General features: G+C 38.0%; 1 protein-coding gene across 3 annotated transcripts in view; it reads left to right on the forward strand.

Moving 5' to 3' along the window:
* Window positions 1-14,492, forward strand: part of PARVA (parvin alpha) — a 66,527-nt gene extending 52,035 nt beyond the window's left edge. For all 3 annotated transcript variants that reach the window (XM_077784384.1, XM_021527536.3, XM_021527537.2), the window contains exons 7-13: window positions 1,224-1,282; window positions 2,117-2,136; window positions 3,331-3,392; window positions 4,061-4,129; window positions 5,351-5,452; window positions 6,214-6,286; window positions 9,583-14,492. In XM_077784384.1, the coding sequence (XP_077640510.1) occupies window positions 1,224-1,282; window positions 2,117-2,136; window positions 3,331-3,392; window positions 4,061-4,129; window positions 5,351-5,452; window positions 6,214-6,286; window positions 9,583-9,659 (462 nt within the window). In that variant the 3' untranslated portion in view covers window positions 9,660-14,492. The remainder of the gene's footprint in view (window positions 1-1,223; window positions 1,283-2,116; window positions 2,137-3,330; window positions 3,393-4,060; window positions 4,130-5,350; window positions 5,453-6,213; window positions 6,287-9,582) is intronic.
* Window positions 14,493-15,101: the final 609 nt, after the last annotated feature.

Here is a 15,101-nt window from a genome sequence, read left to right on the forward strand (position 1 = left end):
GGACTCCCCTCTGTCTTTTAAGTACTCCAAGGTCCTGCCTGAATGCATTTTTCACTGTGTGCAAGATATTTGGAAACTGGACTTTGAAAAATATCACAGAAACCCCCTGAAACTGTCATCAGTTCACATTACTCCAAGTGCCAGTCTGGAGTGACCTAGAGGGCCATGTGCAACTTTTCTTGCAGAAATAAATATATTTCTTTATATATTTTAGTAATACAGTGTAGAAGGAAAAATGTATCAATAATTGTATTTAGTAATGCAGTATGGAAGGAATAGGCAAGGCTGGATCAGTCCTCAGCACATCACACACTGAGGACTGCCTCAGGTAGGGATGTGTTGTCTTCTCCAAGGAAGGGAAAAGCAGCAGCCCCAATTCACATGCCATGAAGGATTTTCTAAAAGGTTTTTCTCCTTTTCTCTTTTCCACATAGCAGATGAGTCTAGGACCAGCATAAATCTATTTTTCTCATTTCCTTGTATGACAGGGAGTGAAGAATCATGAGTAATTGCCTAATGTCTAGACTTGAAATGGAATTGTAAGCATTTGCCCGACTTTTCTCTGTGTACTGCAAATTTTTGGTAATACCAAGAATAATCAATAATTGACAGACATCACAAAGACTGCTCCCATCTGAGAAACATCAGAGTCACTGCTGGACCAGGACAGGAGTGTGAATGGAAGCTCCATTTTGGTTTCTGTCAGAAGGCAATAGAGCTCTTTTTCTGCAGAGAAAGGAAACACTGAGGCAAAAACAAAACAAAAAAACCAGAGCTTGATCAGGGGAAAAAAAGAACAAATAGCCTGGGAGTAAGATTTTTGCAAAAGAGAAGCATGGGCACTATCTGCCAAGCTGTTTATTGAAATACAGGGCTTAAGTCAGCTCACCTAGACATATCTCCACTAAAATACTTACATATGTGTTTGGGTGTTTCAAATGTCTCGCTGAATTGAGGCCTTTAAAAGAAAAGTGAATTAAGAACAATGGAGAAAGGAAAATAAATACTTCCTTCTACAGGTGGAGTTTCAGGTTTCTTGTTAATGTATAAAAGAGTTCTCTGAAATACTTGCAAGGTAAACTAACACATTACTGAAATTTTGTATAAGAAAAGTTCTTATTCTGCAGGTTTCTTATCTAATTACGTTTGTGGATCACAAGTTTTTACTGTACCCTGTGCATTAAAGTTTACTGAGAGAAATGTCGCTTTTTTCCTTTTTTCAGAAACGAGAAGGAATCCTCCAGTCTCGACAAATCCAAGAGGAAATAACTGGTAACACTGAGTATGTCAACACTACATTTGCCAGCAGTTCAGTAATTGAACACAGATGTGTCTCAGAAATTCAAACATTTGCTGATATTTAGCTTTCAGTATTGGGGTTCCAGGGAAGATGATGCATCAGCCAGTGACTGTATTTTAGACTTTTCAAGAGCTGCAAACAAGCATCCAAAAATACAAAAGAGAGAGGAAATAGAGAGGTAGGGAACTAGAAGCAGGACTTTAGGTGTGTAAAATGATGGTAGTAAGCCTTGCATGTGCCATCTCACTGAACATTTCGTAACAAAAAAGCTATTCCAAACCAAAACGGAACAGTAGTAGAATATCCAGATTTCTAATTGAATGGAGAGAATGCACTGCTGATTTATTATTAATATGTATGGATTTATGTGTGATAGTTAATATGAAGGATCAATTGGAGCAAAATCCTGTAGTCATTAAGAACCCATCCCAAGCCTTGATTGGGCTGGATTTCTATTGTGGTTGATGTGGTAGACACATCTTCAAAGAAGAGGGAAAAGTTTTCACAAAATCAACATGGAAAAGCCTTCTTTACTCAGGCAAGGTGTGCTGATTTGGTTCAAAGTAGGGAATATGAGATCTGGCCTCCTGTGAGACTTGGTGAAGACAAGAGATATTATACTGATAGACTCCAAACTAACCCTGGAGTAACTTGGTGAAGTTATTCACAAAATTCTCCTAATTCCATGGATCTACTCCATAATTCACCAAGCTGAAGACCTTACCATGTATGCTGGGTTTTGTTGCAGCACAATATTTGCAAGTGAATTATATGTAACTGTTTTGTTCTTTTCCTTTTTTTTTTTTTTCCCCACAGGGCATTATCAGGAAGGCATGGTAAGTTCATTTGATTATTGTCTCTTTTCTTGAGGCAGCCAGAAGGTACATGAGTTCCCAGTGCATGGTCACTTTGATCAAGTGGCAAGAAAGGAGAGGATTTCAAGTTATTCTGGCAAATATGCGCCACAGGCTATTGTGGCAGTTAACAAAAGGGAAAAAAAACACATTGAAATAACTCTGACCATCTTTTAAAACACATTTCATTGCTTTTCAGCACATGTTAATTTGCATAATGCTTTGTGGTTTAACCTCCAGAACATTACTGCAGTGGTATTAATGATCCTGAGTTCCCAGCATAATGTCAAACGGTGTCCTATCATGAGCCAGCTGGTGAATGCTGATATTCTAGATCCACTAGCTACTTTAAAAATGTTGAGTCATTCTTCAGCAGACCTGCATGCCATGCAAGGTCCTGTGCCTCATGTGTCTCACTGCCAGGACTGAGGCTGGTCAGTAGAGAACACTCACCTGAGTCCTGGTGCAAAGTCTGCCTTCTACAAATGCCTTTGGATCTACTCTAGCTTTTGGTTTTGGGTTTTTGTTTTTGGTGGGTTTTTTTTTGTTGTTGTTGTTGTTTTTTTTTTAATTTTTTTTTAAAAGGCTCTGGTGCCTTTTTACATATTTTTCTTCAAGAAGGTGACTGCAGTAGCACTCCAGTCATGCTACCTTAGGTTGGCTGTCCTGCTGGAAGTGCCCTAAATTGTATCTGAGAATGGCCCAAAACATCTATACAGAGGACTGTATTGCAGATGTATAATCATAAACCTGCTTGAGATGTTTAATAGTGCAGTCAGTGGCCTTTGGGGAAAACCTTCCTCTGTAGATGTAGAGACAAATGTAAACTCATGTTCTTCTGCAGAAAAATGATTTGGTTACTTGGCTGTCTCTATGTGGCTGTTTAAGATCTCATGCATAAAGATGCTATTCTTTGCTTATTTTTGAGAAACAGGATCTTCAGGTGATCCAAATCTTACCTGAAAATGATGCTTTTTTGTGACTAATAGAGAATAAGTTAATAGCAGCTTGCAGCAAGAGAGAAGTATGCAAACTATTTGGTACTTGGAATATAGAGACTATATTGAACCATTTTGTTGACTGTGTTGTCTCAAATGAATGTGTGTCTCAGTAAGTGTTTATTCTGCACTGGAACAACTGCTGCTCAGTATATTAACGGCACTGAATGTTTTTCAGAAAGAGATGCATTCGATACTTTATTTGACCATGCCCCAGACAAGCTCAATGTAGTGAAAAAGGTTGGAAGGTTTTTATTTTTAAGATACCTAATGTGTTCATGTGCATGCTTGCATGTATTAGATGGTGTGGATGTGGTGTGTGTGGATATAATGTATAACTGGCATGCTTTGCATACATTAAATACAATTAAGCTTTATGCTTAGTTACACAAAGACATGATTATAAGGTTACTTTTTATTTAATGTTTAGCAGCATGAACTTAACTTTGGAACATGGAACAACATATACTTATCAAAGTTTCCATCAGAAAAGTTCTCACAAAGTGTGTGTTGAGTAGAACCCAACTGGTACATTGACTGTACTGATGCCAACAAGATATCCAGTTTACAGATGCCAGAGGTCTGACCCTGCAGTATTTTGGCTGCTGTCAGATTTGAGTGGAGTCCAATTACTGACTTCCCCATAGTGTGCTAAAAATTTGGGGGTTTTCTGTGTTTTAACAGTGTATTTCTTATATATATATTTCATTCATTTTATTTCTGTTTTTCTTTCTTGTAAAAAAATATTTTTAAAACAATTTTTAATGTCACATTTCAATTTCAAAATGTGGAGATTGTTCTGCAATCTCTTCACTCATGCAGATTCTCTTCTGAGTGGAGTTCATACTGCTGGTGTTAAACTGCTGCCCTTCTGAATAGACCTTCATTGCACTGTTCTTGTATTTCAGACTCTCATAACCTTTGTGAACAAGCATCTGAATAAACTGAATTTGGAGGTGACTGAACTGGACACGCAGGTAGGATTTTACAGCCTTAAAGGGGAGAAGTAGTTGCACTATGTTATGCACTGTACCCTCAGCTTTATCCAGAAATTTCACTAAATTATTATTGAATGAGCTCTAAGATGTTATTTCAGCAGGAAACCCTTCATTTCTAAATACGTTTTGTACAGAGAAGACCCTCACCAATTAAGCATCTAAAACAATTTTGTACTTCCATTAGCATAAAAATTAATTACCAAATGCTACCTTCTGGGTGCTGCCAAGTCCTGTAAGGAGGACCTGCTTGTTTTGGCCAGGAAGGAATTGTGTGCCCTTGGTTTGCTCCGGTGCCAGGCTGAGCAGTGATTTCCTGCCTACCTTTGCAAAAGCACGCAGCCACATGGGATCACAATGCTTCTATTCAGGGGGAAATTCGGGGATTCTCAAGAGCAAAGCTACTCAAGTGTGCAGGCAGCTGTACAGCTGGGCTGCAGGCTTGATTGCACCACAGAAATAATGTGCTGCATGCTCTTCTGTCTTGTTCTCAGCTGCTAAATTGGCTGAAAAGAAGGTAAAAGAAAAGCTTAATCCTGCTGTATTAATACCTCCCCATGTGAACAATTGCAGCAGTTATCATAAGAAAATTACAGGGTCAGGCAGGAAGGGATGGGATCTGCACTATCGAAAAACCCCAGGGGTCTTCAGGTCAGGCTTTATTTTATGTCTTGATTCATGTTATTAAGAATCTCTGCTTTATTTGCACACCTACCAAGCAGATAGAGATTTATTAAGGGTAAAATTAAGATTTAGATGGAAATTGTGTGTAAAGGCTTTCAAAAGGGCATTCCTTATTTCTGCTCATTGCATTGTTTACCTTGGGGCAAAAGTACCTAGAAACTCCTTAAGCATTTATCTGAAACAGCATTCCCTGAAATGAGAGGTTGTGTTTCCATCAGTTGAAAGATAATCACCTGCCTCAGGAAGGTGATGGGTTGATAGACCCATAGGCCTGTGATAAAACCACAGAAACATGGAATAGTTTGGGTTAGAAGGGACCTTCAGGATCATCCAGTTCCATCCCTCCTGCAGAGACACCTCCACCAGACCAGGTTGCTCAGAGCCCCATCCAGCCTTGGTCAGTTCCAGGGTGGGTGCCCACTTCTCTGGGCAATCCTGTTCCATTGTTCAAAAAGAGAAGCAGTGAGCTGTTTTTCAGAAAATGTGCTGAGAAACGTTTTTTTTTTTTTTTTTTCACAGTTTGCAGATGGAGTGTACTTAGTCCTGCTAATGGGTCTCCTGGAAGGCTATTTTGTTCCCCTGCACAGCTTTTTCTTGACTCCTGATAGTTTTGAACAAAAGGTAACTAGATTTCATTTTCCTGTTGAAAACAAACATGTCTAGTTGTAGAAGGATAACACAAACTTTTCTGCAGAAGTTTGATGCTAATAGCTGAAATCAAGAAAGGACCGTACTGCTAACCATTTCCAAGTATTAAAAAAAATCAGTATTAATACTTAGCTGGAATAAAAGGGAAAATTATATTAATGATGACGTGGTTAGCAAATATTAACAGATTTTGGCAGCCATTGTGTGGTGCTGTCATTGAACGAGACCTACTGTTCATTAACATATATAGAATTACACTGATGATAGAATTGATTTTTTCTGTGTGTCCAAAATCCAAGAATTTAACATTGGAAAGGTTTAATGGGTTTTGGAAACACAAAGGCATATATGTGCAATGTGTCAATTTAAGACCAACATTACATTAGTGTCTGTAGCTATCCAGGCAATTCATCTGTCTGTTCAAGACAAGAGCACTTCAGGGGCCATCATGTTCCAATTTTTGAACTGGTAGGAGGTGGTCTGTGCTTACTTGTAAATAATTTTAGTGAACGTTGTGCTAGTTCATGTTAAGTTTCAATTACCTTTATCTTTCTGCAACCATCATCACCCAGAAACAACAAAGCAACAGATTATCTGGATTCCAAAGACCAGATACAGAGCCCTAACTGTTTTTTCCTTCTGAATATCTGGGTCTGCAGCTTTAAATATATCTTGCCTTGACCATTTGCACTGCTCAGAGTTCACAAGAGTGACTGCCTCTGTTGTATTGCCAGGTTGTCAATGTATCCTTTGCATTTGAGCTAATGCAGGATGGTGGATTGGAAAAGCCAAAGCCAAGACCAGAAGGTACCTATTCTACCTTTCTTGTATCTCCTTAAAAATTTGTGTTGGCTCCAGATCTTACAAGGTTATGGTGTGGCTAAATGAAGGTTAAGTTAATCCAGCAGCAAAAGGCAAGGTACATTTTGTAGTGCTCAAGGAACTCTGTATTTTAAATGCACTTTTTCAAAGGTTGCAATGCTTCCTTTCTTCATTGGCCAAACATATGCAGTAATACTCCAGTATTTCCTGAAAGAAAGAGCACACAGTTGTGATTGGTGTTACTGGCAGATGTGAATAGTTCCAATTGCTCCATTTTCCTCCATCTAACATGTTCACATTAACCTTGAGTATTCCAGTAATTAATAAGATTTTCACAAAAGAAGGAGATGTTGTGGAAGAAGAATTTCAAATGTTCACGTACATGCCTTTGAATGCAGGACCTAATCATGCATATTTAAATTAGATGTAGAGCTGGGGACTGGCAGTAGAATATGCTTCAGGGAAGATAAACGTTTTGCTGCTGACTTCAGGAGCATTGGGATTTCCACTCCATTCATACACATACAGTGTTTAAATGCAGCTTTTCAGGCTGGAGACAGAGCTCTTGATTCACCAGGTAAATGGGTGTTTTTGGAGCTCCTCCTGTGAGAAGTTGCCACTTCTTACCATGCAGGAGCTGGGCATACAGCTTCTCCTCCCCTCTTCCCACCAGGAATGATATCTGGTCTCCTGCTGGTTACCTGCCACAATAATCAACATAGCTGTGTCTTTTCAAGACCAATTTCAGATTTATATTCCATGGTGCTCGCAGTCTTTTCCTGCCACAATATTGGATTGTCATTCCCTGAGGAGTTGACAAAAGCTCATGTCAGAAGTGTTGCTTCTAACAGCCAGACTCCCAGGAGATTCAGGCACTCGTTGCTGAATCAGGTTCTGCTCTATTCAGGGATTTTTCCATCCCTCCCAACTCCCAGGTTATAGCAGCCACAGAGACACACACACACACAGACACACAAAACAATGCATCTCAGGATTGAGCCTGTGCATTAAATCTGGACCTACCCAGCTTGGTTTTCTTACTTCTTTTGATTGCTGGAACTCTCATCCACAGTCATGCGCACTGTACCACTGGTGAGTGTATCACAAGCCTTTATGTCTGAAATAGTCAAAGGGAGACTGGGGAAACAGTGAAATCGAGGGATCCAAGTAAAACACAGAGTATCTGTGATCCCTTACTCCCCATGGATGGTTTAAAATTCTTATGGCATTTAATTTTTCAGGTATTTATTGCTCTAGGGGACAGCTAATTTTTCCAGTATAAATCAAGCCATAAGGATATTTCAGCATATATAAGACATTTCTTGTGCAATTATTGAAATGCTTAATATGAAACTTCCTGCCCAAAGTGAATGGAAAAACACATCTGTTTTATGTGTTGTTACATTGGGCACAATGCCTGTACTTAAAATTTCCAGTGAGCAAAAGGGTATTGAAAGGGATCTTACCCTAAATGTGTACACTAAATACTCTTTGAATTCCTACACTGTTTCTTTGAGGTTCTTGAGGAAAAAATATGCTGAAAAGTGCTTTAGAATATGAAAAACATATTTAGTGGAAAAAAAAAAGAATGCAGTTAAATAAATGAGTATAAAAAACAATGATTTTTATGGGGTCAACAGTTTATTTGGGTTATTTGCAATATAATCGAAAAGGTCTTAAAAAGCTTTCTGTGACCTTTTACTTTAAAAATAGCTGGAACATTAATTTGCTGAATCTATAACAAATTCATTTATAGTTTGAGCTTTTTCAGAGCTCCTTGCAATGTGTACATCAAAACCAAACTCAAGTTTCTCTTTTAGAAACTTGCAACCAGTAAAATGTTACATGTGTTAATCAAACCCATGGAGCAATGGAAATAACCCATCTTTATCTGGCAGCGTGCTTCTTTTACTTTGAGCCCTTCTGTGGAATTCTTTTGTGCTGGTGGTGGTATCTTTTTGTGGTGGTGTGTTTGTAAAGACCTAGCAAAGTTACTTCTTTAATAACAGAAGTTCTATATTTGGAAAGAAAATAATCCTGCACCTTGCTGCTGGCCTGAAAGAGGAAACTTCCAATGTTGCTTGCAAACAGTATTACAGATTGCAGTGGGATGTTGTGGGAGCAATGCACCCTTCCTGCAGCTTGTGGCATTTCCTCTTCATTTTATACCAAGCATTTTTCATCTGATTTATGAAGAGGCACAAACCCATGCTGGCTCTGGTTATATGACCGTGCACAGGCCTGGCATAAAATCTGGCCTTGAGTGTTTCCACTCTTTGTCCATGGATGAAAATTCAACATCTTTAGTTGGCACACTTTAGGACACCATGCATAGGTTTGATTGGATTAATTATTTAAAGTGTGACCCCTTCACAATCCATGAGAAACTTCAAACTCTGATGACTACAATACACTATTTACTGGGCTTACTTGGAGGTTTTGGCCAATTCCAAGAGCCACAGGTAGGAGAAATTTGAGTTCCTATGCACTCAGCAGAAAGAGATAGGACAATTCTAATTCCACTCTGCTCTTGCTGAGGGCAATTCTGAATCTCTCTTTGAGATTGACTAAAGCACTACTGCTGCAGTAGTACTTGTCAGTTTGTTTTATAGATTTCTTGTGAAATAACATTGACTTTCTCAAGAACTGCTCTTTGAAACATAAGGTATTCATTAGTTTTTTGTTTCATATAAATCCTTTACTTTAGTTGTTGAGTTTCTGAGGACTGATTCAGCCATGGATGTCAGCTAACTCAAAGAATTTTCAGATGTTTGTTCAAGGGGCACTTGTACACCTAGCTTCCTTAGATTCTCTGGGAAATTTAGACTTGCCTCTGGCTATGTTGCTGAAATTAGGCCTCGTGAAGGATGTTGCAACCCAGAATGTGCCAAGTCCTACCATTCTTACAAAAGAGGAAGGTTCCATTGGTTACTGCCTGATGACTTTCTTTCAAAATCATTACTTTTCAGCCACATCTGTCTGAAGATGAAGTCATAAGTATGTATAATCCTGGGCACACTTAGACTGAGGAGCATCTGAGCTTGGCTACATTTCAGCAGCAGCAGCAGTAGCTATTTGTAACCCTAACTAGAAGTGGCTAAAACACCAAGTTTTGAGTTGCCAGTTTGAAAACTCTGTATTATTGATATTTTTACTCTTTTTTGCTATCCTTGTGACCTAATGTTCATGGTTATTAATGCGAGCAAGGGAAAGGAGTAGAGAGTGGGAAAACATTTGGAGCTAATGTAGTTACTAATTTGTCTTTCCTGTCTTTTTTCTAGATATTGTAAATTGTGACTTGAAGTCTACACTGAGAGTACTGTACAATCTGTTTTCCAAATACAGGAATGTGGAGTGAAGAATTGATTTGGGTCACAAAGGAGTGTTAACAAAGAAAACATCATAACTAGCATATCTTTCATTGGTGTTCCTCTGCATCTCTATCCTAAAAGGAACAAAACCATTTATCTGGAGAATTTTTGGTTATTTGTTGATTATTCTGACACTACTATTTTCACAGTAGATTTAAAACTAATATAACTTATAGAGAAAAATGGGTTTAGGGGATAGTATCTGGGTATATTTTGGGAAAATTCATGTCTTGGTTGTCTTCTCATTGTTTTTAATAGGTGAAGCAACAATGAAAAAAAAAATTTAGAAAGTTTAATTCAAATCAGCCTTTGGAGACAATCACAGTAATATTCTGTACTGAGTACTTAATTATTTTTATATATTTCTTTTTTTTTAATCTGGGAAAGGGAAGAGTATTTTCTATCCATGATAAGACAGTTCCATTCTAATAGTGAGGAATGTGCAGTTAAATACACTTGTTCACATGACAGCTAAGAAGGAGAAACATAACCTCTGAATATGTAGTTCCAGTGCTATTATTAGGCTTTAATTTTATGTGTACAAGCTGAAGTGGCTACTCATTCCTTCAGATTTACTATGCTGTGATACTCTGCTTCAGTATGTGCTACTGAGCACTCCACAGACCCACACTTTGCAGCTTGTCACTTGTTTTTGTTCAAGAAAGAGATCTTTTTTGCAAATAACAATTTTCAGCATTCCACAGAGCCACACTTTGCAGCTTGTCACTTGTTTCTGTTCAAGAGATCTTTTTTGCAAAGAACAGTTTTCAGGAAGACACACCTGTGTAATACAACTTTTTGATAATATTTGTATTATTATATAATTTTAGAAAGTAGAAGAACGGCTTGTTTTTATTTTGGCAGTTTAATCAGAGGATTATCAGATTGCAAGTTTAGATTGATTGCTAAATAGAATTTAGAATTGTCCCTTTGGTTGATTTTATGATGAATGTATGTTGCTGCATAATGTTCAACACAAAAAATAAGATTCATTTTCTAGAAATGGCCAAAACTACTTCCATCTGCAAAGATTCCATTAGAGTGTAAAGTTCCTTGGTGATTTTACATGGCTACAAAATTTTTTTTAATTTAATGACCACCAGTTGAGATGTTATCTGTTTGGTTTTGGCTTTAACAAAGACACCAAAGGGAAGTGGGAGTTGATTCTTCCCTTAGACTGGTACCAAGAACCAGTTGTGCTTCCAGAGGAAGCTGGTAGAGGCTGCCCAGAGCACTTCTAAAACAAAATGTTCCATTGCAACCGTAAATTCTTGAGATCCTGGTTTGCACAGTCAGGAAGAGAATTCCTCAGACTGAAATTCCTTGATAACTCTTCAGAAATGTTGGGAGTGCTTAGTGCAGGAAGGAGCCTTGTTAACAGCCATCAATTGCAGCAGAACTGGCTGAGGTCAGAGGAAGGAAAAGCGATCTGTCAGTTCTTGAATCATCATCAGGAGAAAGGCAGAGCTGGCAAGGACACTCAGTAACAGCTGGATGTTGCTCATGATGTAAGGCATTACATAGTTTTCCATTTTCCATTTCTTTTTGTTGTTGTTGTTTTTTTTGTTTGTTCATTTTTTTGGGTTTTTTTTTATGTAGAGCTTTCCAGTATAACATTAGTACAGAGGGAACTCCAGCAATTATTTCCTGTCTTTGCTAAACACCAGCTGATGTTTAGCAATAAGGTGATACTGACTTCTGCTGGGGGGCTATGAAAGTATTTTTCTGAGAAATAATATGAACTTTTTCAAGGGAAAGTCAGTATTCAATTCAAAGGACAATACCTGGATGTTCTCTGATCTCAGAAATTACCTGATTGTAATAAGCACTCTAAATATCTTTATTAAAATATTTTTTTACCTGTGTGTTTTTAACTGAGTTTCTGAAATTAGAGGTACAGAAAACAGCAGTTATTTCCCCTTTACAGGGAGAAATAGCTGGACATTTTGACCTCAATGAAAATAAGCATTTTCATTATATCTTTAGTATCTGAGAAGCTAAACAATAGGAAATAACCAAACATTTTTTGAGCAAACTGAGACAGAACTTCTCATGTATACATTAGCAACAATTTCAGCTTATTTTAATGTTTAATATGCAAGTTTTTCATTTGCACACCTAGTGGTAATTGTAACAGCTAATTAAAAAATGAATGATGTTTTTTCTTCAGACCATGCTCAGCTGCAACACTTTTACATTTCAACAGTGCTGAAAGATTTTGACAGCCTTTTTTTTCAGGAGTGCACTTTCTTTAAAGAGGAGATTTATATGGGTAAAGTGAACAGTGAAACTGCTTTATTTGCCTGGACATGTACTTCTTGTGCTATATTGGTATAACATTATTGGAAATTTATCTGTCGGACTCCATTTCCATCCTTATAAAACATGAAACTGACACAGAATTATTAAATCCTCATGCTGAAATGCAATTATGCAGAACCCTAGAAGTATTTAAACAATATCCAACCTTTCCACAATTATCTATCCTATGGTAAGAATTTATGTGAACTAAAATCTGCTATATAAACAGAAGTGTCCTGTGTAAATATAGATCCATGTGATAGTTTTAATACTTACATACAAATAGTATATGCTGCCATGTAGGAGTGATCACTGCTTATATTTTTGACAGTGTAGATTTAAATAGCTATCAGATAAATACAAAATCTAATATAGAGATTATATCTAATATTTATTGCTTTGTTTCTGAGCATAAGAGAAATATAGAATGCTACTGCAGACAGCTTGCTTTTCAGCAGTTGGTGTAGGGAAGGGAAGGGAAAAGTTATTGGGCCAAATTTTGCCCCACCTATGTTTCTTTTATTCTTGATACATTGCAGTGCACCCTGACCTAATGCTGGAAGAGGAATTCTCTTTTCTGTTTATATCAAGCTAGAAGTTGTTTAAATTTTAGTCAATCCCAGGTTTGTTTATAATTACTTAACATAATTAAGTAGACCTGAATGGATGGATTTAGCTCGTGTAAGACATGAGCAGCCACCTGGAGAGGCCAGTTCCTCTGGTGGTCCCAGAGGGATCCTGGGGTCTCGAGGCTGAGACTTTGGATCCTAAAGGCCAGCAGAGGAAATCCAAGGCCCTGCCTAGGATCTCGTGGTGCTGCTGGGATCCCACCCACCAGACCAGTGTGCCTGTCTGTTGTGCTATGGCACACGAAGGCCCACAGGCAGCTGAGCCCACCAAAAAGTGGCCAATTCTTGGCCTGCCTTGAGTAGCAAACAAGCAGGTTTGCTTGCTACTGGGGCATTGTGGATCCACCACAGCCCTCTTGTGACTTCTGATTCACCCATTGCATCCAGCAATATGGTATCTGGGTTTCTTCTGTGGCTGGAGATGGGCATCCTTTCCCTCTTGATGGATCCTGGCATGCTTTTTCAATGACACAAAACTTATTGTTTGGGTTTTGTTTTTTTTTTAAGAGGAGGTACAGATTTTTCATAGTGTGTCAACAAGGTGTTGTCAAAATACTTACCTAAAATCCTAGTATCTTGAGGTCAGCTCCTTTCAATTTCTTTCTCAGCTGACTGGCTGTTATGTGCCATAAAGAATGAGTCCTGTGAAAAGGAGCCTTTGCATAATTTTACCCAAGACACATAAAGTCCAGAATTGGATTGCTCTGTATTTCTGATGGCATCCAAACGAACCAAGTTTCCAATTAAATGTTCTGACTGCAGAATATGCAGTTTTTTACATTTCCTGGTCAGGAGTAGCTCCATGTTACAGGGGCCAGCAGCCCTTGCTGCTCCATAGCTCAGGAATTCAAGTGGACCAGCAGGAGCTGGATAAGGTCCCAGTCTACTGCAGTGAATTGAGGAGCAAGTGGCAGGAAATCACCTGAGCCTCTGTCTTACAGAGTGTTGCAGTGCTGGGAAAAGGTTGCATTCAAGCATCATGACCATGACCATGATGATTGAGGTACTTGGTTGGCTTTTGTTCATACTTTTTATTCTGTTTTAAATTAATCTTTCAGGTTATTTTAGCAGACACCTTACTGCAAGCCATAGTGTTGTAAAGCAGAATGGCTTTTAGAAGTTTATTTCATTAGATAAAGATATATGTGATATTTAGTGTACTAGATGCCAGCCTTAGGTCTAGTTTTTGTTATTCTTGTCTTCCTCTCAAACAACCTTCATTAATGGCCAAACATCCAAAGAGAAAACAGTGCCTTGAAGACCTCTTGCAAGATTTTTACACTGTTACCTATAGTAGACTTCTGTCATTTTATTGTAGGAATTAGTGTGAGCTTTCTCTTTACAGTCAAAGTACAATTACAGACTGAAGAAATCCTTTGTATAAAGTTACAAATAGCTTGCATGAAGATACTTTATTTTGATTTGCCACGTGAAAACTTGAGATAGCATCACCAAAATTTTAAAATTCGGCGTACCTCAGTATCCACAGATTTTTCAAAGAGGTTTTGAGTCATGCAACATTGACGAGGGCTAATTTTAAGTATTCTGAAAATATTTTGTGTGACTTTGTTTATGCAAGAACAAGATTTTCTTTTCTGTCTAAGAATAATGCCATGCACTCTACAACAGTAATAGAGTCATTGAAACATTTGGTCCTCAATTTCAATATCCAACTAACTGAGAAAAAATAAGATTTTCAATATTTGCTAAACAGGTATTAAAAAATAATTATTCGTTTAAGTTAACTGCATTGCCTTAAACTGCAGAGTTAGTAGTTTTCACAGAATATATGTACTCTGTAAGTAAAAGACACACTTTTGCTGATTGTTTTTTTCTGTGCTTTTCCTGAAACCTTTTGTTATGATCCACAATAAAATTTGCACCTGAAAATCAACAGTGCATGTTGTTGTTGGGTCAAGGGATGAGTTTCTGACAAAAAATTAGGGAAACTGCGTGTTTTGTGTTCTTGAAACTTCCAGACCTCTCCATGCACCCAACTCTTTTCCAGTAACCCCTTTGTGGGTGTGCAAGGTGTTTATTATTATATTCTGTGGGGGCTGGTGACAGCTGAACGGGGGTTGGCAAAAGCAATCATGTAAACATATGTTTGAAATGATTAACAGCAGCAGGTCAGGGAAATGCTGTCTTTGACTCAAAATAGCAAAGAACACCTTTACTTTTAACTTCGTGGTGCTGAGCACTTCAGTGGGGATATCCCAGATGGATATAATGTAATTTTCTTCAGAGCAATTTTGTTAATTTTGAATCTAACAAAATGTTAGCAGAACATTGAAATTGTATTGTCCGTGTCAGAAAATAATTGCTTTTAGGAAGATTTTTGAGATCTTTTTTTTTTTATAAACTTGTTTTTGTTGCGACCCTTCAATGCAGGAGCTTCCCGAGCTTGGAACCAGTCCAAAATATAGGCATCTAAAGTGCTCCAGATCGACATTTATAGCCACTGAATTACTGGCTGGGATCCAGAAGCAGGTGTTTGAT

This window comes from Lonchura striata, chromosome 6 (assembly GCF_046129695.1).
Source record: "Lonchura striata isolate bLonStr1 chromosome 6, bLonStr1.mat, whole genome shotgun sequence".
Taxonomy (NCBI): domain Eukaryota; kingdom Metazoa; phylum Chordata; class Aves; order Passeriformes; family Estrildidae; genus Lonchura; species Lonchura striata.